Source organism: Rhodnius prolixus, unplaced genomic scaffold (assembly GCF_049639745.1).
Source record: "Rhodnius prolixus isolate KJV_2025 unplaced genomic scaffold, Rpr scaffold_33, whole genome shotgun sequence".
NCBI classification, from domain to species: domain Eukaryota; kingdom Metazoa; phylum Arthropoda; class Insecta; order Hemiptera; family Reduviidae; genus Rhodnius; species Rhodnius prolixus.
Genome location: NW_027411608.1, coordinates 273,359 through 299,668, shown reverse-complemented (window position 1 = coordinate 299,668; position 26,310 = coordinate 273,359). Strand labels below are relative to the sequence as shown.

Here is a 26,310-nt window from a genome sequence, read left to right as displayed (position 1 = left end):
AAACCCTTTTCTAATTCACAACGTATCATGTCCAGACACGCAACAATATTCCTCTATTACTTAAAAATATCTTAGAGGATTTTCAATGGACAAGCTGCTAAATTCGTATTTTCATAGTTTGCGCTAAACAAATTTACTTGATGACACTAAGTGCAGTAAGAAAGATACTACTTTCTTGATATCAAGAAATGAATTGAATGAAAACTCACCAATCAATTTAAAAAAAAGCAGATAACTGACAGATTTTTAAATATAAAACACATAACAATATACAATTCTTTCTAAGCGCAAAGTTGATTTTCTTTCTATTTTCAGTGAAAAATAATAGGCAGTGGGATAGTTTTTAATTGTCGATGTAGAGTTGCAAGGTATTTTCCGAAACTGAATTAAGATTTGTCATTTTCCATTCTGATTGGGAATGAAATTAGTTTAAAAGAAGGTTTTAATTTATTTATATAGTTACTCAATTAAACACAGAGAACTTTTTTTGTGGGTTGCAACACTGAAGAAGGAGGTTTTTAACAACGGTAACCTTCTCAAAATGATAAGTGATTAGTATAAATGTTTAATTTGAACTAAATCAATTTTTATTTGAATGTGTCAGTTTCATTAAATTTCTAATTAACTTTGTTTTAAACAGGTAACCCCGTTTATTATCAATTTAACTAGAATAAATTATTTGTTTTTTCGTTTTCTTTAGTCAGTAGGGAAAACAGTGATATTGCACGACCGCAGACCGTTTTAAGCTACCTCAAAAATTTAATGAGCTGAACTTGCACCTATGGTCTACCATTTATTCCGATTTTTTTATTTGTGGTGTAAATCTTTTATTACGGAAAATGAGGTGAAAGCAAGTTGTACTGCATTAATTCCCTCCTAAGTACCTTGAGTTATTAAAGAGAAATTACCTTATCTGTAACAAAGATGGGTTGATGTAATTAAATACATGGAATCCTACTTTGAATACTTTTTTGTTGCTCATTAAAGTGGAACAGCCAAAAAATTGAGGCTTTTTATTTCCCAGTACAGTTAACATTTTGGGCATAATGCATTTTCTGATTTCGTATACTAAACCTATTCTATGGACAGAAATATGTATAACTTATATTAAAATTAAATTCCATGAATTCCACTTTTAACTCTAAAATTAATTAAATAAAATTAAAAAAAAAAAAATCGTTTCCAAGGTAACATGTTTCAAGAAGTCTAAATTTAAAAGTTATTATCAATGATTTAAAACAAAATGAGAAGTATTGCAACTTTTTTGTTGACTACACGTTAGCATTTTTTAATTATTTTAAGGTGGAAAAAATGTTTATTTTAAATTTTTATTACAGGTTTCATGATTATGCCTTATGGTAGATTATTTGTTTATGGTACTTTAAAAAAAGGTGAACCTAATCATCATTGGTTAAGACCACAAAATGGATTTGCTAAATTTGTAGACAATGGTACGACTGTTAAAAAATATCCATTAATAATTGCAACAAAGTACAACATTCCATTTCTAATTGACGCACCAGGCCAAGGATATGTAAGTATTGATCTTAAAAATAATAGTTCGTTACAAGTTTTGATGGGTAGATACAGTTTTAATGTACATTAAAAAAAACTGACGAATTACTATATTTTTTTTTATCATTTTCATCTAACTTACTGGGAAATATTTCAATTGTTAGACTACAATACTGTTTCGGATTTTTTCAATGTACGTTTTTGAGTACAAGGTGCTGAAATATGAAAGATTTGCAAAATGCCTAATCTCTTTCTGCTCCGCTAAATTTACCCTATCACTAGTAATAGATTAGATGTAGTAACGATTTTTGAGACGTAAAGATTGTGAAATTCAATTCCTGAGTTAGGTCTATCTGTTACATGTAGACAGGGCGTCATTTTGAAACTTTTAAAATGGTGTTCAAAGATAGGCAAGTAAGTGTACAGAACAGATTTGTCGGAACAAATTTTTTAAGATTTGATTTTGATTTTCAAGAATTGCAGTGTAGTTATTAGATGTGGGAAATGTAGTGATTATATGGGGCCAACAGAAAGCCTTGATTGAGACAGCTAGCCACTCCTTATAATAGGCCCATGCTCTTACTAAAGTAACTTTATCAAATAGTTTTCACTTTCTTTTACTGCTGAACATTACATCATACCTAATTTTCAAAAATAATGACTAATAGTCAATTCTGATATAAAATTTTAAAAAAATTAGATTAATATTGTTTATTGATTTTGTTTCCACTCGTAGAACGCATGTTTTTATATTCCAGAAAGATTTCGAATTTTCATCCCTTCATCAGAGAGGTTGATTCATCAGTTTGGTGTAGAGAATTTGACTTCCGCTATGATATTATCTCACACAAACACTAACCTTACTTTCACTTAAACTTCTCTTGAAGGACAAATTAATAGGTCCCAGGAACATGAAAAGAATCTTTTGTCATGGCCCTGGGAGAGCAAATCTTTTCTATGACAGCATTTATTATCTGACTTTTTAAGGTCAGAGCATTTTTTTGTATTTTGTGCACAAAACTATTGTATCAATCTACCAGTAGGCTTCCGGCTAAATACTATACACGATAAGTTTTTTTAATTTTTTTTTTTTTTTTATTCCAGAAAGTCTTTGGAGAAGTTTATGAAATTGATGAGAAAATGTTGCACAATATAGATTCCCTAGAAGATCATCCACACTTTTATGTACGCCGTTTGGAAGATATATACATAAATGAGTCGATAAATCAATGTTGGACCTATTTCTTGCCAAAAATCAAACCTGAAATGTTAAATAAAGAGATGTTTGAATGGTATTCATCTAGTGGTCCGCATAATTTAGTTTATTGTGAAAGGTATAAACGGGAACCAAATTATAATTACAAAAATGAGATAATGGTAAATTTTTTTTACAACCTAGTATCGATTTATTTAATTTCTTTTTTATACTTCAATATTCTTATCGAAAATCGTGTTTAATGCTAAGTAAGCCAAATAAACGTGTAGATAGATTAAAACTGTCCGGTAGGACAGTTGTATAAGGGTTGATCATCAAAAACTGCATGAAAAAGCGTAACGTTGAAAAACACCCAACTTTGACAATTTTTTTCTCTTTTTCTATAAAAGATAAAATTCCCAAATTTTCTTTAAAATATAGGGCAAATCCTCCTTTATGACTGTAATTTTTTTGCAACAACCTAGATTTGATAGATATTGAGAAAAAAGATGCTCAAAATGAGCAAAAACGGCATTTTCAAAAAATGTTCTTGTTCTTGTTCTTCTTGTTCTTCTTCTTCTTCTTCTTGTTGTTGTTGTTGTTGTTGTTGTTACCTTTTTTGTAAACAACGTAGCGCCTAAACGCGTGAACCGATTTTCATGAATGAGATGTCATTCGATTCGGAATTTTATGTAGATGTGCCTTTTGGGGGTCGCGACGCTGTACATGGAATGGGAGAGGAGTTAGCCCCTTTTATGTAAGGCCCCCTCCAAAATTATTATCATTAATTACTCTGTAAATCTTAGCCCGATTTTGATAAAATTTGGTAGGATGACAGGGTTAGGGCTCCCCTACGTAACATTAAAGCGACAATCTGCTCTTACACTTGTTAAGGGGAAGTATAGCAATCGTTTCAAATTATCGACACGTGAACCGATTTTCATGAATGAAGTGTCATTCGAATCGAAATTTTGTACAGATTTGCACTTTAAAAGTCTCGACGCCGTGCCTCATAAGGAGGGGAGTTTTCCCCACCCAAATAAGGCCCTTTCTAAAACTATTATTATCAATATTTCTACAAAGCTTAGTCCGATTTTGATAAAATTTAGCACGAAGAAGTGATTAAAGCTCCTCTACGTGGCTGTGAGGTGCCATCATGCTCTTACACCTACTAAGAGGAAGTATTGCAATCGTTAAAATTTTCAATGAGTGAACCGATTTTCATCAATGAATTGTAGTTCGATTCAAAATCTTTGCCTCTTTGCCTTTTAGGGAGAAGTACTGTAATCGCAGTTTATTTTTCTTACTCCTCTTAAAGGGAAGTACTGAAATCGCAGTTTAATTTTGCTATTTACGTACAAATTACCTTCCTATTTTATTCAAAACGCTTTCTCAAAAAAATTGTTATTGAGGATGGTTTGGGGACCGCAACTATAATCATTCTTTAAAAAGATCTGTCCAGTGGTAGTAACTCCGACTTAACACCTTTTCAGGTTATAATGATAAAATTAAATTTATTATTCCCAATTTTAATAAAATCTGAAAAGCAGATATGTAACTTTGCAAAACATACAAAAAAGAAAATCTATCCAAAAGGTACAAAAATCTCTTTAACAAAAACTTACAGTTTAAAATGTTAATTAAGTATAAGGGTTGATTAAACGCCAAAAGGTACACAAATCAGCTAGTACCCAACATTTCATTGATATTATTTTAAGTAATTTTACTACATTAATTTTCATTAATATTTTTTGAATTTATTAGATGTTTCACAGACCCTTATGCTGGCCAGTTCATTCATTTTCTTTTTCTTTTCTTTTATGATTTAAGTCGCGTCAACATCAAGGTTATTGGCGCCCGGAGCTTTTTTCAGTGCACTGCCGGCCTCCGGACAGTGTTCTCTCGTTACAGACAACTCTGTCCATCACCCGGACAGTGAGCTGTAAGAAGCTCTTAGAAAGAGGAAATCTAAGGGTCAGCAGCTGGATTCGAACCCGGAACCTCCACGTGGGAATCCAATATGCTAACCGCATAGCTAATCCCTTCCCTTTGTTCATTCATAATATTTTATTTTTTTGTTATAATTATGATAAAATGTATATTATATTTTCGTAATTAAATAGGTACTTTATTTTAGCTTTATTCCAAATTATTCTTCTGATTTATCTTTATTATGCTCTTTATTCTGAATAGTCACATATATCGTATGTATGTACATGCACGTTAAAGTAAAAAAAGACAAAGGCAGAGTCGGCTACTATTTAAATTTGAATCACGGATTTAAAACAATATTTCAGTCTAGAATTCGTCTTTCCGAAGTATTTGTGAGCACAAATAACGCGTAGGTAATATCAAGTAAATTATTCAACAATAATTATTCATTTCTCAATTGTAATTTAATGTAGTCCCTCTAATTTTACTTATAGTAAAATACTGGAATAATTATGTTAGCTGTCATAAAAATATGCATATCTTATTTATCTTATTACAGTCAATCTAAGTTAAATGGTGTTCTACTTGAACAAATATTTTGTAGATTAAAATGGCCAGCATTAGGGTCTGTGAAACATCTAATAAATTCAAAAAATATTAATGAAAATTAATGTAGTAAAATTACTTAAAATAATATCAATGAAATGTTGGGTACTAGCTGATTTGTGTACCTTTTGGCGTTTAATCAACCCTTATACTTAATTAACATTTTAAACTGTAAGTTTTTGTTAAAGAGTATGTTATAGGATTTCCTCAACAGGATAGAGTTCCTTAAAATGATTTGAATTTGTTAGCTTGAGGCTTCTTTGTTGTACACATATGCCACTGTGATTGCAATAAGTCTTTTAAAAAATCCAAGATTAGGAAAACCTTACATATTGTTACGACTAGATTTTGTATACATAGGTTAGGAGATTGACGTAAAATTTAGCCACGGCCATTATAATAAACAATCAGCTGTGAAGGTCGCTTACTATTGTTCTCAAGGTTAAACTTACGGAATTGTACATTACGTTGAAATTTATCCTTTCAAGTAAGCGCAGCCAGATATTGCCCTGTGAACTGGCCTAAAACGATTTTTTCTATAAAAATTATATGTAAAAGTGTTATTATTAACCTATCAGTTCATAATCCATTTACAAGTTTATTAGGTAAGTCTAGGAGCCTTTTTACAAAAAATGAACGTATAAAAAGTTATTTACCCTAGAGAAATTTCCTTTAAACTCTTGGTACTACATATTTTAGAGGATTTTACTTAACATTGATGACACCATTTATTATGGAATTTCTGCTTAAATTAAATTTGTTTTCTGTTCAAAACAGCCAGAATGAGTGTACGCTGGATGATTTGTGATGTGAACACTAGTCTTGAAAACAAAATGGGGGACCACTTATTATTAACTGAAGCATTATTAAATACTTCACATTTTATTAGTTTACGAACGACAGGTGATTACGCACTAATGTGATATTTTGTGCCAAGCACATTTGTTGATACTCATTAATGAATCCTAAATAGAAGTGATAAATAAAGTGTATATTTTGTTTGAGAAGTTGCTGTTTTATTTTTACTTCCTTCCTCTTTTAATACTGCTCTAGGATGATCTTGGCCCAGACTAGTGCTGCCAGTAAGTTGGCAGTCGGTAAACTGAATTAGAGTAAATATCATTAAACTGATTCGCTATAATCATTTACAAATATCTACAGTTTACTAATACAAAGATCAGCCTTCATAAACGAGCAATCCATTCTTCTGTCTCTGCAATCATATCCGTTATGCTATTAACAAAATACAAGATTTTCTATCCAATTCCTTTTTGACTAGCATAAAAGGATGGGTCAGATATCTCCATTACTGGAAAGAGGTAAATTAAATTCAGCTTGTGAGTAGGGTTTTTAAAGTCCCTCCAGCTAACTTTAAATATTATTAAAAAATGGTTCAATTATTAGCAACACACGATTATTAACCCTTCAATTTTTTTACTATAGGAGAAAATTGAAAATTAATCCGATTATAGGTAATCGTTTGAGTAAAAATATCTGTCTAAGGAACTTGGTACTTACAGAATACTATGAAATTTTGCTCAATTAAAGGCCATTCCTAATTCCAGAATTGTGAGAAATATCCGATTTCTGTAAAAAAAAAAAAAAAATAGGCATAGCGATTTAGCAATCGATAACATTAAGCGATTTCTTAAAAACACCAAATATTTCAAATCGCAATATCTCTCTTCATAATGTGTGGAAGGCTATGAAATTTCACACAATCAAAGACCATTTCTAACTCTAGAACCGAGAGTAATATCATCTTTCTGTACATCATAGTAAGCAAGATATTAGACATTGAAATTTAGCCAATCCTTAAAACACCCCATATTTCAAATCGCCATATCTTACAAAAGTATTGTATATAAGGCTATGAAATTTTGCTCAATTAAAGACCACTCCTAACTCTAGAATTGTGAGAAATACCAGCTTACTGTTTATCATAGTAAGCTAGATATTTGACAAAAATTAATGAATTCTTTAAACATCCCATATTTCAAGTCGCAATATCTTATAAAGTATTGTACAGAAAACTATGAAATTTTGCTCAATCAAAGACTTTCTAACTAGAATTTTGAGAAATTTAATCTTTCTGTACTTTATAGAAAGCAAGATATTAGAAATTGAAATTTTGCGATTTCGTGAAACCCCCATATTTCAAGGGTCGCAATATCTCTCAAAATACTGCGCAGAACACTAACAAATTTCGCTCAATCAAAAACCCTTTCTAACTACAGAATTGTGAGAAATATCATCTTTCTGTACGTTATAGTAAGTGAGATATTAGACATTGAAATTTAGCCAATTCTTAAAACACCCATATTTCAAATCGCAATATCTTATGAAGTATTGTACAGAAGACTAAGAAATTTTGCTCAATCAAAGACCATTTCTAATTCCAGAATTGTGAGAAATATCATCTTTCTGTACGTTATAGTAAGCAAGATATTAGACATTGAAATTTAGCCAATTCTTAAAACACCCTCATACTATTTCAAGTCGCCAATATCTCTCCAAAATACTGTACAGAAACTGATACGTGAATTTAGATAAGATTTTGGTGTCTTAAAGTGCATTGTATATTAAATGAAAAAGATTTCTTATGACCATAAATTTGGCTTTAATAATAAATTGTAAAACATATACACACTTTCGGAATTGAAATTTTGTTTTTCTTTCTCCTTATTGGGAAAACTCGTATATGTATGTATAATTAGATACAAAAGGATCCAAAAAAAAAAATGTAAATTCTTATATAACTAATTACAAATTAATCACAATTACTTTGCTTTATCCTTTATTTGTTTTAAATTATTTAAATTGAATAAATTTGAAAGTTTCTTTTGTTTTTAATCTGTTAGAATCATAAAAAATGATACATGAAATTAACTATTATAGTTGGTATTAATTAACAAGTAAATGAAATTACAAAATTTAGGGTTGTTGCAATAAACATTTTATTTTGACGCAAATCAACAAATCAACCGTGCAAAATTTTATGATTTTAGTTTTCAGACTTCTGGTATGTAATCAGCGAACTCAAAAGCAAAGAATTTCAAAATCTTACCTTTTTTGGGGTGGCTTTTTATTTAAAAAAAAAAAATAGTATTTACTATTTTTACTAAATTCTTAGATAACTATTTATAACCTCAATTTTACCTTCACGTTTTACGGTAAAATTTCAACCATCAGTAAGTATAATAACCTTCATTATACTTTTTCCACGTACACTAAAGCAAGAAATAGTCGTGACGAGAAATTAGTCTTACTTGTTCAAGACTATAATATCGCGTTATTAATCGTTTGATCTTGATGTAAAGTACTATTTTCAGACGATGTATTATTTATTCTACGTCTTCAACGTTAGTGGCTCGCTGCTTCCTGCATCTTTTTTTTTTAATATATACGTATAAACCGGAAACATAAATGGATGAAGAAAAGCAGCAGGGAAAACTTGTTTTTATTTTTAATAGAAAATTTCTTTTGTTTATATTTTATTGCATCAACCCAAATTTTGTTTACCTCATTTTTAGTATTATATTTGTTTCAAACATTACAAATTAAATTTAATTAAAAAAAAAGAACCAAAGAAATCAATTTTATTGTTTTTAAATTTCTAACAGCTGACTAGTTTTTAAAAAAAAAAATTAAAAATTCTTAAATTTACGTAATATGTATAAAAGTTCATTTTATTTAAAATTTTTTTGACTTTTTAAGAAAAATGACACCAGCACTTTTATTTTTTTATATAATTAATTTTACACATCAATTCTCCTTTATTTAATATAAACATTTAAAAAAAAAAATGTGTCTGTTTAGATAATATCATTATTTAATTTTTTATAAAACACTCGTATACACTTCAAAAGTTCATTTTTAGTTTTTTCTTTCCATTTTTTTGTTTAAAAAATGCTATTAATTTTTTTTAATGAAAATATCTTGAATAATTATGATAATTAAAAAAAAAGAAGTTATAGGTATTCATATTTTCAATAAACTTAATTTTATTAACAAATCCAATTTTACCCAATAATTACGTTCAAGGTAAAATTATCAATTCACTTTTGAAATAGGCGTTTGAGTGTGTATTAATTTATTTTATTGCAATAATGGAAAAATAAATCATCATAAAAATTTGTCACTGATAAGTCCTAGAAAATGTTTTCTGGTTTGGGATACCTGCTGCTAGCCAAGTTTGAGCCGAATGAGGGTGGTTTGATCGTTTGTTACACATCCAATCTGTGCGATCTATCTGACTCCTAATCTCAGTGGCAAAGAACCAACGTCTGTTCTAAGAACTGCACCTCTGGAACTTTTAAGCTGGCGGGATTTTAGGCCCTACATGCCACACAATATTCTACATAAGTTGTCCAACAATCTACATCTTTTTTTTTTCTTTTTTTGTAGGGAACGGTCGTCTTTGAAAACAGCTCTTTTACAGAATTCCACAGAGGGAGGATATTCTTTCGTCCAGGTCCTTCGAAAGAAGGAGTAACCTTTTATATGGATGTCTGTTTACGTTGTTTAAAAATGGGACCCTCAGCTGGTATTAATTTAGCTAAAATTTTATAGAGACGAGATAAAAAAAAGAAGGTTTTATAGTTAGATATTTATGTATTTGAAACTATAGAGCAGTTAGCTTCTGTTTAAAAAAAAGAAGGTTTTATTGTTAGTTATTTATGTATTTGAAACTATAGAGCAGTTAGCTACTGTTTAAAAAAAAGAAGGTTTTATTGTTAGTTATTTATGTATTTGAAACTATAGAGCAGTTAGCTACTGTTATTTGGTTGAACCGCGAGCCTTGTGGAGGGGAAATGATTCAGTGATGCGACTTTTCAAAATTATTCTGATTTCCATTGCCAAGAGCATGTAACTAACGCCGATTCAGGCAATGAAGTGAGGTTATCAGGTAAAAGCTGGGATTAAACCTGAAGAAATAAAAGGATTGTGAAGACTTCCGGAAACGAAATGCTACTTAAAGCCGTTGTTGAAGGTGAACATTCTTTAGACGCTATCATTATATTTTTTAATCTCTTTGGATTCATCATTTTATTGTCTTTGTAACACCATAACCTCAACACTTAAAAAAACCTGTCGTACTTGTTTTAGCAAAAATATATACCTTCACTTATTGTGTAGAATTTTTTACACGTTTTTACTTTTCAGCATGTACTTTAACAACTAAAACCCTCAGCTTTTTTTTTTCTGCTAAAAGTTGCTATAAAGCGAAAAATAACACTTCAAAACTCTAAAGAAATGCAGCATATCCACTTTTATTTACTAAGATGTTGCAACTGTAGGTGCATTGGTCTTGATCGTACTAGGATGGATAGAGTATATGGATATGGTGTCTGCGAAAAATGAAGATAATAGATACAAGAACAACCTCTAGCAGAAAGAACAATATAGAAAGAATAGGTTGTGATCTCAATTGACATTTTAAGACGTATTCTAAAGAAATGCAGCACATCCACTTTTATTTACTAAAATTTAAAAGATGTTGCATCTGTAGGTGCATTGGTCTTGATCGTAATTAGCATAGATATAGTTAAGAGTACATGGTGTCAGCGAAAAAATGAAGATAATAGATACAGGGCCAGATTTTCGAATAGGCTAACTAGGCTTTAGCCTAGGGCCTCAAGATCAAGAGGGGCCTATATTCAAATTGTTAGCAAAATTAAAATTACACTCTAAAAATAGTGAACAGTTATAAAGGGTAGTACCAATAACAACAAGTTTCATTTAAAATATTGATATACGTATGTAGATCACAGTAATGATGTATTTTATTATCTCTTATGTAATTTACAAACATAAAAATGGGAGGTGAAAGGGCCTCTCACAAGAAATGGAATAGCCTAGGGCCTCTTTTCATCTAAATCCGGCCCTGAATAGATACAAGAACAAAAAAAAACCTCTAGCAGAAAGCACAATATAGAAAGAATAGGTTGGGAGATCTCAATTAACACTTTAAGACGTGACTATTTCTTTTTTTTAAGGGGGCACCTCATGTGGGGCCCGGAGTTTTTTTTTTTTTTTTCCAAGTGCACAATCGGCCTCCACCAGAATGTACACTCGTTAGATAAGATCGGCTCCATTACCGGGCGAGTGAGCTAGGAAGAGAAGAAATTCTAAGAACCATCAGGCTGGATTCAAACCCCCGGGATTAAGACGCAACAATTAAGAAGAGAGGGGGAAAAAAATCTCCGAGTTTCCGATTTTCCACAGAAGAAAAAAAAAAAAAAAAACGGAAGACGACAATCCAGTAGATTTCTGCATGTCTCTTAAGAGAAAATTATATTCATTATCAGCTGAGTGACATATTTTATGATATTTTTTTCCCCTGTTTGGGACAACAATAGATATATATATATATATGTATGTAATTTTCTTGGGAAATTGGGTTCCTCCCAGAAAATTACTTTTATTGCATCTATTAAACAAATTATTGCTCGCATTTTTTTGCTTTCTCACTTTCTCCATCATTTTTTTAGGAGAAAAACACAATTTAATTAATGATTTTTTTTTTACACTTTTATGCACAGATTTATGCTTATAATAAAACTGCACACAAACACATTAAAGGTTAAAAAGTCCATTTCTCTTAAATTCTTAATTATTTTTAATAAAGTATATATACGTATATCTAGACGAAATAAAATTAAATTAAAAAAAAAATTTGTTAAATATGTTATTAAAAATATAATGGGTAACATTAATTCATTTTCTTTTGAGTGTCTTGTGTTTCTTTTTGTGGGTATGAATTTTCTTTTTAGTTGCTAGCCTTTTTGTTTTCAAAAGAAAAACTTGAACTTTGAACAATGCATTACAATAACACTTATAATTTTTTTGCTTTTTGCAAAATAACTTCACAATTTTACTTTTATTTACAAACATTAGGAAAAAAAAAAAAAAAATGTTTTTAACTAATTTGCTTCTTGTAAAATCTGCGCAAAACTGAAATGAGGAATATTCCAAAAAATAAAAATAAATAATGAAATGCAAATAATAAAATTTGAAGTAGTAATAATAAACAAACTTAATTTTTTTTTCTCATTCTTTTTAAATATTATTAAGTAATAAAATTATTAATTATATTTACAAATATATAATTTTTTTCTTTACATGTATTGGCGGATCTTCCTCTCTTATTTCAGTTTTTTTGTTTTTGTTTTATTAAATTTAAAAAAATTAAAAATACAATAATAACAACTTTATTTTTACTTTAATTATAAGTATTTCAGGAGGATTAATTTTCGTAAAATTGAAATCAAATTATGGAAAACACTCTTTTTTTTTAAAAAAATAAGAATAAATAAGATAGAACTGAGAAAAAGTGTAGTTCTAAAGAGAAAAAAAATAATCAAGAATTCTATAGCACCATATGAGAAGTAAAAGATTTGTTGACTAAAGCCAATATACTAGATTTGTCTTCAACTTTTTTATTTAATTCAAGCGAGTTTGTGAAATAAAAAATAAATATGTATAGGAGAGCAGGGGGGGGGGCCTATATTCCTTTGAACAGTTTTAATTTCTCGCCAAATATTTAAAAAAAAAAAAAACATTTATGATTGGGTAATTTTCTCCATATGTTGGTGGTAGACCTGTTGTGTATAAAATTGACACAGAGTTTCCCTTCCGTTTTCATTGTTTGGTAAAGTCCAGTATTGAGGAATGTTATATTTTTGTAAGGTGGAAGTAAAAATTTTTATTGTAGCTTTGGTGAAGATTTGTAGTGGACAAGGTGTAAAAAGTATTGTTAGTCACCATATTTAATATTTTGGAATTCGTATTTTCAAAACCTAGTATTTACAGAAAGGTCTATTTTTGCTTGCAAAAAAAAGTGTTTGGATATTATATTTTCTTTTATGGAAGGAGAGGGGCACACCACATTTCAACATCACCAGTTAGAATGTGCCGCCCTACCGACCACTGCAAGTTTGGGACTTTTTTTTCTGTTTAATCGCGGAGAAGGGGAAAGTGGTCCGAACCTACTACATTAAGAAGCGCAACAAACCCGAATATTTTTTTGTTCAAACTTCCTAAAAACCCATCACCCACTTCGGGGGTACAACATCCCCGAACTGAGTCATTCTTGATTTTTTGGACTAGATTTCAGAGTGGTTTAAAGGAGAAAGTAATGTAGTAGTGAGAGAAATAACTGATAGAAAAGGTAGATTCAGAGTAAAGTAATATCATTTCTTTCTATTTTATGTTGTGTTCAAAGCTACCCCCCCATCAGTGGGGCAGATATTAACATTGAACACAACAATTTTAAATTAAAAAAATATAGATATTTATGTAAAGTACCAACTGTTTATTGATATAGATCTGTTACAGAAGACTTGAAAGTTGTAGAAAACAAAATAAAAAGGTTCAATAATACGATTCCTGGGCACTCTGTAAACAGAAAATGTAAATTCTGTTCAAATGTGACCCCCCTCTCCACTATTATCTGCAGAGGATTATTTGTATCGACTGTTTCGGGAACAAAGTTGGCCACGAAATCTTCCCTGGATACTTTAACGGGGGGGGGGAAGTCGACGAGATTTTCCTCCTGGGTGGGAATGACCACAGTTTTCCAGACTTAGCAGCGGATAAGGAAATGTTGGAGAGATAAAAAAAAAAAAAAAAAAAAAGATTATGAAGGGATTATGCTACAAAGTAATAAGCCCCTGCACTCTTGGCACAATATTTCTGGGATAAATTTTGAACTAAGAGACCAGATTCTCAAACTTAGTATGGTGGACGCAAAAAATAATAGTATAAAGTGGGTCTTTTGGAGATTGGTTTGTTTGGTTAAGTGACATATGGTTCTTCAAAAAAAAAACGTTTGTGGCCTCTATAATTTGAGCCTATGTTCCTTTTTAAAAGTTGAATTTCTAACCACTGTATACAGTCACGAATGCTTTCTTTTATCAGATCATGTCCTCTCGCCAAACAGCCCGGCAATTATTATGGCCTTCTGCGAAAAAAACATCGACTAGTTTAGCCTCCTCCTTGTAAAGAAATTGGTTATGAACACAAGTGTATTCCTGCCAGTCAACAAAACTAAAACCAAAATTCTATAGGAACTTTCCCTTTTTTTAAAAGAAAAAGCCATTCCTGAACTATTTCACCTAAGTATCCTACATTTCAGACCAAAATGTACGTATTTTCAAGGGAGCTATTGCACTTTCATTAATTTATTAAACAGTTTTAACAATGTTTGCAAATAATGTGATTGAAATATTATTCTTCTAAAGATGCCATGCAAATTAGTGATTTACATTTTAAAATGAAATCAGAGCAAAAATAAAATTGAAAAAAAAAAAAATTGAGAATAGTAGATATAAAAATATAACAACTTACAACCATCTTTATATATAAATATAAAAAAAAAGTTATGACATCGAACTACAGGGTAGTCTGGGCGAGCCCATCTGAGTTAATACTCTATCCAACCATTGTAATGGCCCGTTTAAATGTAGTTCTATCCAACAAGGGGTTGAGGTTACAGTTTGTCGTCTAGAAAATACAACAAGAAATAAAGGTTACAATGAAGGTTATAATGAACAAATTAAATAAATAATAAAAATAGTATTTTCCGCTATTATTCGAACATTGTATAGAAATCTAGTACATAATTTTGGTTTTATTTATTCTTCTACAGGTTCTAACTCAATTTGTTTTTAATCACTTTAAACTTTAGACATATTTTCCTTACCAGCATTACTACACAGATTGTATTCAAAAAATACAGCTGAAACTTTACCAAACTGATAATCGATAAAACTTGCCTAAATCGATTAAAAAAAAAAAAAAATCGAAAAATGATTAATCAAAAAATTTATACAAGATTGTGTATGCTAGGTAAATATACGAAGTCTACAGAATAGAACGATACAATTGAACCAAGTGGTACTTCCAATTGCGGAATTTCCCTTTAAACAAGATTTCAGCAACTAATTTAGCCCCTTCCTTAACAATACACAAGACACAGAACTAAAATATATAAGGGCAAATGACAGGAAAAAAATTGTGCACTTGCCTTCACTTTTTTTTCCCAGAAAACAAATAATGAAATTTTTGGGGAAAAATTTTTAAGTCATAAATCTAGTATACGAGGGGGTACCCAAAAATAACCGGAATTGCGTTGCCGCGCATGGAGCTTATGTAGTACGCATTTCTGCCGCTAGACGTGTATAGCGCAATTCCTTGCCAGTTCAGTCCTGCCTGTGTTGTCTGCCTGGCTTGTTCTGTTCATCTGCAGTGATTGTTTTTACCAGCGCTGTTTTGTTCTTTTTTCGTTTTTTATGATGGCAAGTTTAAGTGAACAACGTGCAGCTCTGAAATTTTGTTTTCTACTCGGCAAAAATGCTGCTGAAAGTGTTTTAATGTTGAAAACAGCTTACAAAGATGATGCTATGGGAAAAACTCAAGTATATGAGTGGTTTACTCGGTTTAAAAATGGCGACATGTCGATTGATGACAAACCTCGTTCTGGACGTCCATCAACTGCCCGAATCGACGAAAATGTTGAAAAAATTCGAGAGCTGGTGTTCACAGACCGTCGACAGACAATTGATCAACTGTGAGAGAGTAGTGGGTTTTCTTGGAGCTCGGTTCAGCGAATTTTAACGGAAGATTTGGGGATGAAAAGGGTTGCTGCCAAGTTTGTTCCTCGAGTTCTGACTGACAATCAAAAAGAACATCGAGTTGAAACATGTCGTGCTTTGAAACAACAGCTTGAAACTGATTCAGACTTTCTGTCAAAGGTCATTACTGGTGATGAGTCATGGTGCTATGGTTATGACCCAGAAACAAAGCATCAGTCGAGCCAATGGAAGACGTCATCTTCACCCCGACCAAAAAAAATGTCGTCAAGTCAAGTCAAACATCAAAACAATGCTGATTTGCTTTTTTGATGCCAAAGGCGTAGTCCATTCAGAGTTTGTCCCCCCAGGTCAGACCGTCAATCAAACCTTGCATTTGGAAGTTTTGAAAAGATTGCGCAATAGTGTTCGCCAAAAAAGACCCGATTTGTGGCAAACAGGAGACTGGTTCTTCCACCACGACAATGCACCTGCACACACAGCCATCTCTGTTACACAGTTTTTGGCTAAAAATGGCATGGTTCCGCTGCCCCACGCACCTTACTCGCCTGACCTGGCTCCGTGCGACTTTTTCTTATTTCCACGCATGAAAAAGGGCATGAAAGGTCACCGATTTGACAACATTGAAGAGGTCAAGAAAAAAACGAAGAAGGAGCTGTCAGCCATTTCTAAAGATGACTACAAAAAATGTTTCGAACAGTGGAAGCACCGGTGGGACAAATGTATTAGTTGTAATGGAGAGTATTTTGAAGGGGATAAGGTTGTTCTGTAAAAAATTTGTAAATAAATAGCTTTTAAAAAATAATTCCGGTTTTTTTTTGGGTACCCCCTCGTATTCAATTAGTACATTACTTGGAAAATAAAATCGAAGGAGTCGTCAATTTTCTTTAGACTTTAGAAATTATTGTTTACATTTGATTCTAACTGTTATTATGTAGTTGGCATGGTAACACTGTGTACTAACGAAGTTTAGGCACTTCAGGACAGAAGCCTAATCAATCATATCAAATAAAAGACAAATCTATATCTGTACAAATGGAACTCATTGGTTTTATAGAACATCGGTAGTAGTCGTTTTTCAATATTCTTAATATATATATATAAAAAAAAAATTATAAAATCAAAAAACTGGTTTCCTAACCTGTATTCAGCCCCCCAACCTTTGACAAATGACATTCTAATGGTACACATCCTGGTCAATTGGTAGACAGCTTCAAAACCTTGTCCAACTGATTGTGACAGTAATGCGGCAAATTCTTGATTATTAAATATTTTTAAATTACAACCTAGAAAAGAAATATTATTTCAATTATTGTAATATGTTAGTAATTCTAATTTTTCGAATATCTTCTTTGAAGAAGGTAAGATAAAAATAAACCCAATCAAAGTATTGACATTAAAATGACAAGATGTCGCACATCCTGTACATTTGTAGTTGTCACAACGTCTGGTTACATCGCGCAAGTTAGTAAATTAAACGTTCGTGTTTTGTAAAAGAGCTAGTTTTTCTACCTTTATCCATTTGAGCTGTTCACTCATATTTTGTTTTTAAAAACATATAAAACCCTCTTTCTTTACATAAAAATGCCCTAAAATTCTATATTTCCTGTGAAAAAATCCATTCTTGTTCTCAATATCGTAGTATTCAATCACTATCAACTCTTTCTTGTGTAAATAAAATGAAATTTAAAAATATAATTTGATCACCTGGTGGAATTTTGCAAACAGTAGCAGGATGCCAACCATACCTCTGATTACAATTAGGACTTTGTACAAATATGGCTGAATCAGACAAACATTCCGCGAATACTTCACCACCTGGCATTTAATAAGAGAATTAGCAAATACAGATTAATCAAAATTATAAAGAGTAAAAATTATATATATATATATATATATATATAAAGAAAGGTATATAGCAAAAATATTTATTATTACTTCGAAGCTTGAGGTGTTTACGAGAGTCTTTTGAAAGTTTTTGTACCTTGTAAAAATTGACTGAATCAAAATTGAGCATTATTCTAGCTAGCAATAAACATTCTCTAACATAGATTCCAGGGCATATTGGGCTGTTGTTGACGTCAAAGAGGTAGTACTGAGAGAATAAGACCTTTTACCAGCAAAGGGCATCTCAAAAGACCAATGGTCTGATGGACCTAATCACGATTAGGAAATCTTCTATATCTGGCATCGCAGTCCTATAGAAGGTGTATTTGCACATCTTCCATCTCCCCCTGAATCTAAACTGCCACCACGTTCTAGGCCCAGCTATTTCAGGTGACCTTGAGTCGAAATTGAGATTTTGGGATGATACAACAAAACGCTGGTTACCCTTAAGAGAATTGTCCCATTAGATCGAAATGCTGTGAGAATTCAGGGACATCCATGTATAATCTAGATGTTTGATCTGCAATTGGCAATTTTTTAGGTTTTTTTTTAAATGGTAAACATAAGTGCCCTACTAAGATTTTGGATGACCTAAAGTTTTGCTATTTCACGAAGACGAATAATAATAGTAATGAACAAAAAAAGGAATTTATAAAAACAGAAATAATTAAAAAAAAATCAAATATACAGCTTACCAATATAGTATAAGCGGACTCCTTTACCAATATGTCTTCGAATTTGTTCCACAACGCTATTACGATTTACATTAGAAAGCAGACCAAGGCAAAACCTTTCTGAATTACTTGGATCTGTAAAATAATAAATAAACTTTAATGCATTCACAGTACAATTATTACCTGTACAACAGTGAAATGATAAAAAAAAAAGTACATAAAATGGAACTGATGTTTTCATTACTTCAGGAGTGTTAAAATTTTCCGTGTCTGATTTATTTTTGTATTCCTGGCAAGTTTTGGATTTTCATCTGACATAAGAGGTTGATTAAATCAAATTGGCCAAGAGAAGAATGGGACTTCGTCTATGTTTACGTTTCACAATGTATTAGCTGACTAAGTGAGAGAGGTTACATGGTGGTTATGTGTGTTACTTAAAATGTTAATAACCAGTGAAATATTTTTGTGAAAATTATGAAATGAAGTTTATGGAAACTAATATGTTATAAAAATGTAATAGAGATTTTAGTATGTTGCTTAAATTCGAGAATTTGACAAATACTTGTGGAGCAATATCAAACTAACTTGGAACTTTTCGAATAAATCACAGAATATCTATGATAAATCTTAATAAACACTTAAAAACTAACCTGTAAAACCATCAACAGAAATGGAAGGTTGAGATGCGTGAAATGTTTCACCGACCCTGGTATTGAGTTCATAGTAACTAATGGAACACCAGAATAATGGCTCACAATACATAACTGGCTGGGTGTCCACCGCTGGTGTTGGACTAAGACCTGGTAAAAAAAATAAGATTTCCTTTAAAATTCAACATTGAATAAATACAAATAATTTTTGCATTAGCCGTAAGCAAAAAGTTTGATGAGATTTTTTAGTATTTATTCTTTGTACCTCTTTTTATTACTACTGCCCTTCTTCTTTCATCGACTTTTCGAACAAGAATCGTAATAGTAGATTTCACCTTTTTTTAGACATTTAAGTTAAGAAAACAACAAAAAGTAAAACTGTAAATTTACTGTTTTACTAGTAAATTTTACTGGTGTTTTTCTTTGATCTAAGAGTTAACTGGTCTTTGGCCAGTTATGAAATTGATAATGAAATATGTTTACTCAAAATCAGAAGTTTTCTCAGCGTAATTATATTTTGTTTTCTAAACATTTAACTAATCTAAGAAAGCTAACTTATGAAGAGATAGTTTTTAAAATATGAGCATCGTGGTCTTAGGGCTCGTGTGGCTAAGGATGTTACTTCTCGGGGTGGAAAAACCAAGGCCTGTGAGCTTTACCCAAGAGTCGCTCTCCAGCATTAAGAGTCTGATTAAAAGGACAGGTCTAGAGGGTGAGCTTTATAGTGAGGGGAGCCACAACAGATCCAAAGGGGTCGCAGTGGCGTAGGCCTTGAAGCCGCCCTAGTCTAATCTAATCTAATCTAATCGTAGTCTTACTTTTGTTATAACGTTTGAGATTGATCTGTATACAATCAAAACAGTTGTAGATAAAAAAAAACATGCCATCTTCCTGATAATGAGAATTACAAACTCCTGAATAGTTTTAGAAAGTTTGGATTAAGAACTATCAGCAAACAGTGAACTCGTTAATACCACATTATAGTTCTACTGGCATCCAGCTTCACTAAATGATCTCTACAAGAGCTACTGAATGATGTTGAAATAGCTGAAGTTTAACCTAAAGAAAAAGCAAAAGATTGGAAACGACTACAATGAACAATGTATCAGTTATTGAATTCGAAGAAGGTAGAAGGACATGCTTTTGGAAAAGAATAAACAGAAGGAAGCTTAAGGTTCGCTGAACACAGAAGAGAATATCTTACTGGTGCTGATCAGAATTCTTCGGAATTCGCTCTAAGTTTTCTCCTTTTTTCCCGCATGAAATGGCGTGTTGGATGCTATTATCTGTACATTAAAAGCAGACCCTCTAAAGGATATTAAATGTTTTTAAGAGAAGATAACGAAACGTTATACGAGCTTCCTTGAAGCAGAACAAGTTTCAAGGGACAAATTTGAACAAGTTGGGGAGCTGGGAACGTCATACTTGAAAAATCTGGGACGTTTCTTTGAAATGTTCTTACTTTACAATGTAGGAAAGCTATTAAAAAGAACAATTCTTATTGCAGTGACGGTCGCACACCCTCATTACGAGAGCAGGAAAAGAAGAGTGTTTGTGACAGATGAAATCACTGATATCCAGCGTTGCGGATCCAACAATAAATAATTCAACATTAGTCTATTCAGGATTATATTAGACGCAAAATCTACGAGACATTAGCACTTAAAGGTAGGTTGGTACACTGTATCTTCATGAAGTATGTAGTGGATTTTATGTGATGCCCAAACTTAGGCTGGAAACATAGTGGAGCGGCGAGCAAAGCGGCGAAAACACTCTCTATAGATAGCGTTGCTCTATCTTCGCTTTGCTCGCCGCTCCTCTATGTTTCCAGCCTTACTTACTTAATCGGCTGAAAAATGCTGTCAAACACAGAAGTTAATTCAATCATTCCAGAAGGAGAGAAGATCAGTCACTTTTTTTTGTTTTTAGAGAACTTGCTGCCTAAGGAGGTACCCTGAGATCCTAAACTTTAACAACACAAACTACTGGACACATCCAATCTTTCCAATCATGGTGGCCAGCCAGATATATGTAAAATTTTGAACTTTCTACTGATCCCAGAGTCATGGTGCCCTCAAAATACATAGGAACAATCTTGAATACTTACTTGTAGTATCACTCTGATCCATGTTGTCAGCATCTTCAGAGATGTAGCCTGATGTTTCTGCAGGGCCAGGCCCACCCTGGCCTTCAACCACGGTCCCCTCCACCCTTCCAACTACCACACCTACACCTAGTAAGGGCAAATTGTTGTTATTCAGCGAGTACATGATTATGAAATAAATTATTGTCAGGTTGAGAATTCTATTCATTAAAAAAAAAAAAAAAAATCTAAGAACACTTACTGGGATGTTCAACCTTGTTGTAGTGGTATGGATTGACGCAGACTTCGTCTCTTTTGTGACCAAAACCGTATGTGCAAGTTTCAATTGGTGCAATTTCGTGGTGCGAATGTAATGTTGGCCACCTCCACAGACGACAATATATTACATGGGGCAAACCTTTACGCTGTGATACAACGGCACCCCTAGAAAATTAATTAATCAAAAATTGATTTATTTAAAAAAGAAAAAAATCTGTAGGAAGCTGTAAGAAAACAAATAAATAAAAGTTCATGTTGAAATTAGAAAACAAAAAATTCTTTTCTGTTTTCCCAATCATCTTTAATATAACTGTGGAACAAGACTTTAAAGTATGAAAATAAATAAAAAGCAAAAGATACAGAAAAAATATTATAAGGAAAAGTTTACATACCAAGAAATTTAGTTATCCAGATTGTATTTATCTCAGATAAATTCTATTTTCAGTTCATGATGAGAGGGCTCAATAATAACCTCCTATTCAACGACCCTAACCTTTTAAGATGGTATTTTCTATGGTACCATTAATTTAAAAAATATTTATTGTCGATTTTCACAAGAAGACACTCTCGAAATGGATAAGATAGAAAAAAAATTCTCTTGGGATATCTCCCAAGGTATATTTGTTGATTTTTAATCGAGTGGTGAACAGCAGCCCATCCCCTCTGTACAGTAAAGTCTAGCAGACATGATCAAAAACTTGGGAGATGAGAGATAGCCAGAAAGAAAGTGACAGTGAACAACAGAATTGACGGAGAACCATGCCGCCATCGAGGATCAAGAAGTGAGTATTGTCAGGTGTGCTGCGCTACGCGATTCTGCTTGCTGCTATCTCTATCGTCGGATAGAAGAGAGCGTTGCTATCATTCAAGAAAAATTAGGAAGCGTCTTGCATGGATTATTATTATAATTTTGAAAGTATAAGGTAATTAGAATGGGGTACCCGCAATAATGCTAGGATTTTTGAAGAAATGGCTAGTTCATTTTATGTAAAAAAAACTAAAAATAATTAAAGAGCAACTTTAGATCAATTCACTTACCTACAATATGATAAATCACCTTTCTCGGGCCGTAAACTGTAAAAACAAAACAAAATTATGTTAGAATATTTTTTAAAAAAAGTACAAACATTTGGCAGAACAGGTTTCTTGAAACATGAAGAATTTCATTTTTCTTCATAATGAATTCAGCTAGAAAAGCAAGTATTTGATCCAGGTATTTGATCCTTAATTAGTCAATTCCTTATTAGTTAAATGTTGGGATAGAACAGTTCAATCCTATTGTACACAATCAGAGATCAAAGTTTGTCTGGAGTTGGCTTTATCAAAGTAAAATAACTCATTAAAATTTAAAACTTTTTTAACAACTTATATAACCAATTTGGAAAACAGCATCTTACCGTACTAAATGGATTAACTTGATCAACAAAGAAAACCATCTAGTTTTTAAAAAAAAGGCATATTGCCGGGAAATGAACGAACATTCCAAGGGAGGTAATGATCTTATCTTGTTTTTTTTTTGTTTTTCATAAGGGCAACCAGAAAATAGCTAATCGACAACTCCTCCAAGATTAAAGAAGTAATTTAAGGTTATAAAATATTTCAGAAGCATTTTATGGTGCTTAATGGATGATGTTTGAACAAAAAAATATATATAATATGGATTTCCAAAAAACGAAGCTGTAAGAGACGTCTCCAACTTGTTAGTCAACCACATTATTTGTGGGCTTTCTATGAGAAAATCACAGAATTACTAAGGCTAGATCAATATCACATTGCTCTGTAAAGATTGAGTATAAAAGTAATTTAAAGTTTTTTTTTAAGAAACAAGTGATTGTAAGAGTCACAGCGCATATCAGCCAAAAATCTGTCAACTTGCCCGGCCTAACTAGGTAATATCTCGTAACGTTTCTGTTCACAGTAGATTAATAAGATCCAGAAAATTAGGATCAATGGATCCTAATCAATGGACTATAAGGACTCAAAATTTAAAAGAATACTCAAGATCTAAAAATAAAGAAAACAAGACTAAAGAACAGAAAGAAACTTGCAGAACATCAACATCATGGATTTGATTTTCTATGTTAATATGCCAAAACTTTATTTATTCTTTCGATAAACATGTTTATAACGAAAAGAAATGTCTGCATTTAAGGAACTAATAAACTTAGTGAACAGATTATGCTCTCAAGAAATTTAACAAAGAAAATAAATACCCCAAAAATATCCATTTCAATAAAATATGTGGGCAAGTTTGGCTACAGTTATTTCATTTTATTAGATAAGTCTAGAATAATCATTTAATTTATAAAATTATTAACTAAATTAGTCCACTTGAATAAACTTATCATTATGATGAGTCAGTAACATCCAAACAACCGGTAGCAGATTATGGGATAAAATATAGGAGTCCCTGTTTATTTAAGTTAATTAATAAGAATAGACTTCTACTTGGAAAAGGAAAACTATACTTATTTAGGGATAAACGAAAGATAGTTCTACGTTTTAGACATTTCAAGAATACAAATTATAATTATTGTAGTACACATAGTTTAATTTTCATCAATGTAAAAGGTAGAATAGTATTTCTTAAAAACAAAATTACGAGTGTAGACAAATCATAACCTTTAGTTTAAAACCTTTAGTATCAAATCATAATCGCCGATTGATATTTTTATTTAAATTACGAAAAGAAAATTTAGAAAAGATACATAGTTTTATTACAATTTAGTATCATGCATAAATTAAGATTAATATTGCGAGCCTATAAGGAACTATGGTCTTTTTATGCAATTATTTTTTCGATAAAGCACCAATTTCTCATAACTTATGTCAAAAAATATTTATTAAATCATTAAACTTATCAAGGTAAAGTTTGCTTAAACATGGAATATATTGGGTGAGGGCATGGATGATGGTTACTCGTACCTGGATATTACAATGCACTTTGTTGTTGGATCTTGCGTCGTGACAGCTTTTTCTAATTCATCTAAACCATTAGATTTTTTCAACTTCTTTACAAGACTTTTAACAGCTTTTTCACTCCACTTTTCTTCGCCAGGTATTTTTTTCCAACCAAGTAGACGTTTTACTATAGGCGGTGTAAAGGGTAGCATAGACGACATTATATGTTTGTTTTCTACATTTAGGACGAGGGTTTTTTTTTTTTTGTTTCACTTATTATAAGGATCGTGCAATATTGTTAACAAAAAGGTCCTTTTAATAAAAAAAAATTACTCTTCAAAATTTTTCTAGAATAAAAAAAATAAATATATATCAATCAAACACGATCTTTTAATAACTAAGAGAGCAAATTACACTCGTATAACCACATCCATTGACTTGACACAATCGTCTAACTCCAGACTATTCATCCGCAATTAGCGTCACAAATAAAGTAGTTCCTATTTCTAAAATAGAATACCAGATTATTATTTTTTTTATCTTTCTTACTATTATATTATAATTATTCTAATTATATAAAAGCATTTATAATCTAATAAAAAAATTATTTTAATGAAATAACTTCACTGGTGAAGAAATAAATACAAAAAAAAATTATGTGTAAATTTATTTAATTCCCTTTCTTCGAGAAATAGTTTTTAATTTCTATAGGTTTCTTTTTTATTTAAAATGGATTATTTCATACTTTGGTTTAATGTAAAAAAAAATTATTTAATTAAGTCACGTATAAATGCAATGTTGATCTTAAGGGGACCACAATAAATAAATGACAATTTACTTCAGACAGATTTATTATATTTTTTTCAGCCAAAGGTACCTTTACTAATTAAAAATTCCATTTTCTTTTTCCCCTAGAACTCCCTTCTGAAACCAGATTTAGTTCAGATTTAAGAAGTGGAGAGTAATCAATTCGAATGTCGCAATTCTCTCGGACATCCAGATGGCTTCACTGCCCGTGAAATGTTTACCTTTAAGGAAATTTTGTTTGAATAAGCATAATTCTTACAATTTAATTAACTTATCTGTTAGTTGCAGTTAGTATCTACTAATTTTTATGTTAAGGAGGGATACTGAAAAACTGCCCCAATTGTTAATGCCTTCAAATATTTTTTAGCCATTTTATGACGACTATAGGTGCCACACATACCTGCTTAGTAAGCAGTAATCTGGCTTCATGACTCTAGAAATTCTGAATTGGATTTCCACTTACTACTTACTCCGTCTTAAAAAAAAAATATTCAAGACTAAAGGTGTACTAGTTTTTGTTCATAACTTCTAACATAAAAACACCGCCACAGCAATTCTACTAATCCATAGAACCGCATGTAACTCCGTATAACATTCTGATGTAGAATTTTATCCAATTTTAGACTTGAAGAGTATTTCTATGGTGTTTTGTCCTCAGGTTTTGTCATAACTCTTTGAAAACAGCATCTATAAAGGTCCAAAAATGGATGCAGATGTCAAGACAATCGACCTCTTTTATGATACGCACCATTATGATATTTTAAACCACATTTTTAATAAGTAATAATCAATTTTATACTTTAAGTTATATAAAACTGTAACCAATACTGAAGTTCAATGCATTTGAGAAAGACACCCTCTCAAGGGAATTCTTGGAAGATTTGCAGCTCAGGGATATGTTACGGTATTGTAATCTGAATAAGGTGGGGCTTGTTAGCTCTCGGAACTTCTGTGAAAATTGTGTCAGGAAGAGGAGGAAACGGCCTCACCTGCTCTTCGATTCTGTTGCAATCGAGTGGTTACGCTATGAAACCTTTAGGAACTTTGGAGACCAAAGGAGATAGTAGCGCAAAAAAGAATCTAGTAGGGAAAGTCCTCAACCTTCTTAGTAGGGGAGGTTACGTCTTACGTCTACAAGATTCCAAAAAAGGGGGCTGGCACAATAAGTCTCTTGCGGCTGCGGTAC

The 26,310-nt window shown here is 31.6% G+C and overlaps 2 protein-coding genes across 4 annotated transcripts; one reads left to right on the top strand and one right to left on the bottom strand.

Moving 5' to 3' along the window:
- The first annotated feature begins 482 nt into the window (after positions 1-482).
- On the top strand, positions 483-6,255 carry LOC141455200 (putative gamma-glutamylcyclotransferase CG2811). 3 transcript variants are annotated; one of them, XM_074130073.1, is made up of 4 exons: positions 483-640; positions 1,338-1,534; positions 2,620-2,892; positions 6,026-6,255. In XM_074130073.1, the coding sequence occupies exons 2-4, from the start codon at positions 1,343-1,345 to the stop codon at positions 6,032-6,034; spliced, it is 474 nt and encodes a 157-aa protein (XP_073986174.1). In that variant the 5' UTR covers positions 483-640; positions 1,338-1,342; the 3' UTR covers positions 6,035-6,255. The 3 variants fall into 3 exon arrangements, with proteins under 3 accessions (XP_073986174.1, XP_073986175.1, XP_073986173.1); XM_074130074.1 differs by lacking the exon at positions 483-640 and adding an exon at positions 1,169-1,250 and having other exon boundaries at positions 2,620-2,849; XM_074130072.1 differs by lacking the exon at positions 483-640 and adding an exon at positions 1,170-1,250.
- A 2,356-nt stretch (positions 6,256-8,611) lies between these two features.
- Smox (Smad on X protein) lies at positions 8,612-24,926 on the bottom strand. The gene is made up of 9 exons (XM_074130070.1): positions 24,342-24,926; positions 22,455-22,490; positions 21,400-21,581; positions 21,162-21,287; positions 19,055-19,204; positions 18,426-18,539; positions 17,551-17,661; positions 16,985-17,129; positions 8,612-14,755 (listed from the first exon to the last, which is right to left on the bottom strand). Exons 1-9 carry the CDS (start codon positions 24,536-24,538, stop codon positions 14,632-14,634), a joined length of 1,185 nt encoding a protein of 394 aa, XP_073986171.1. The 5' UTR covers positions 24,539-24,926; the 3' UTR covers positions 8,612-14,631.
- Positions 24,927-26,310: the final 1,384 nt, after the last annotated feature.

What these genes read in the sequence shown, in the direction of transcription:
- Smox (XM_074130070.1), bottom strand. Translation starts at nt 24,538, where the DNA reads ATGTCGTCTATGCTACCCTTTACACCGCCTATAGTAAAACGTCTACTT. An exon ending in AAGTGCATTGTAATATCCAG is followed by an intron (nt 22,491 to 24,341) that starts GTACGAGTAACC and finishes TTGTTTTTACAG; the next exon opens with TTTACGGCCCGAGAAAGGTG. An exon ending in GGTTGGGGGGCTGAATACAG is followed by an intron (nt 14,756 to 16,984) that starts GTTAGGAAACCA and finishes TGTATTTTCTAG; the next exon opens with ACGACAAACTGTAACCTCAA.
- LOC141455200 (XM_074130072.1), top strand. An exon ending in ACGCACCAGGCCAAGGATAT is followed by an intron (nt 1,535 to 2,619) that starts GTAAGTATTGAT and finishes TTTTTATTCCAG; the next exon opens with AAAGTCTTTGGAGAAGTTTA.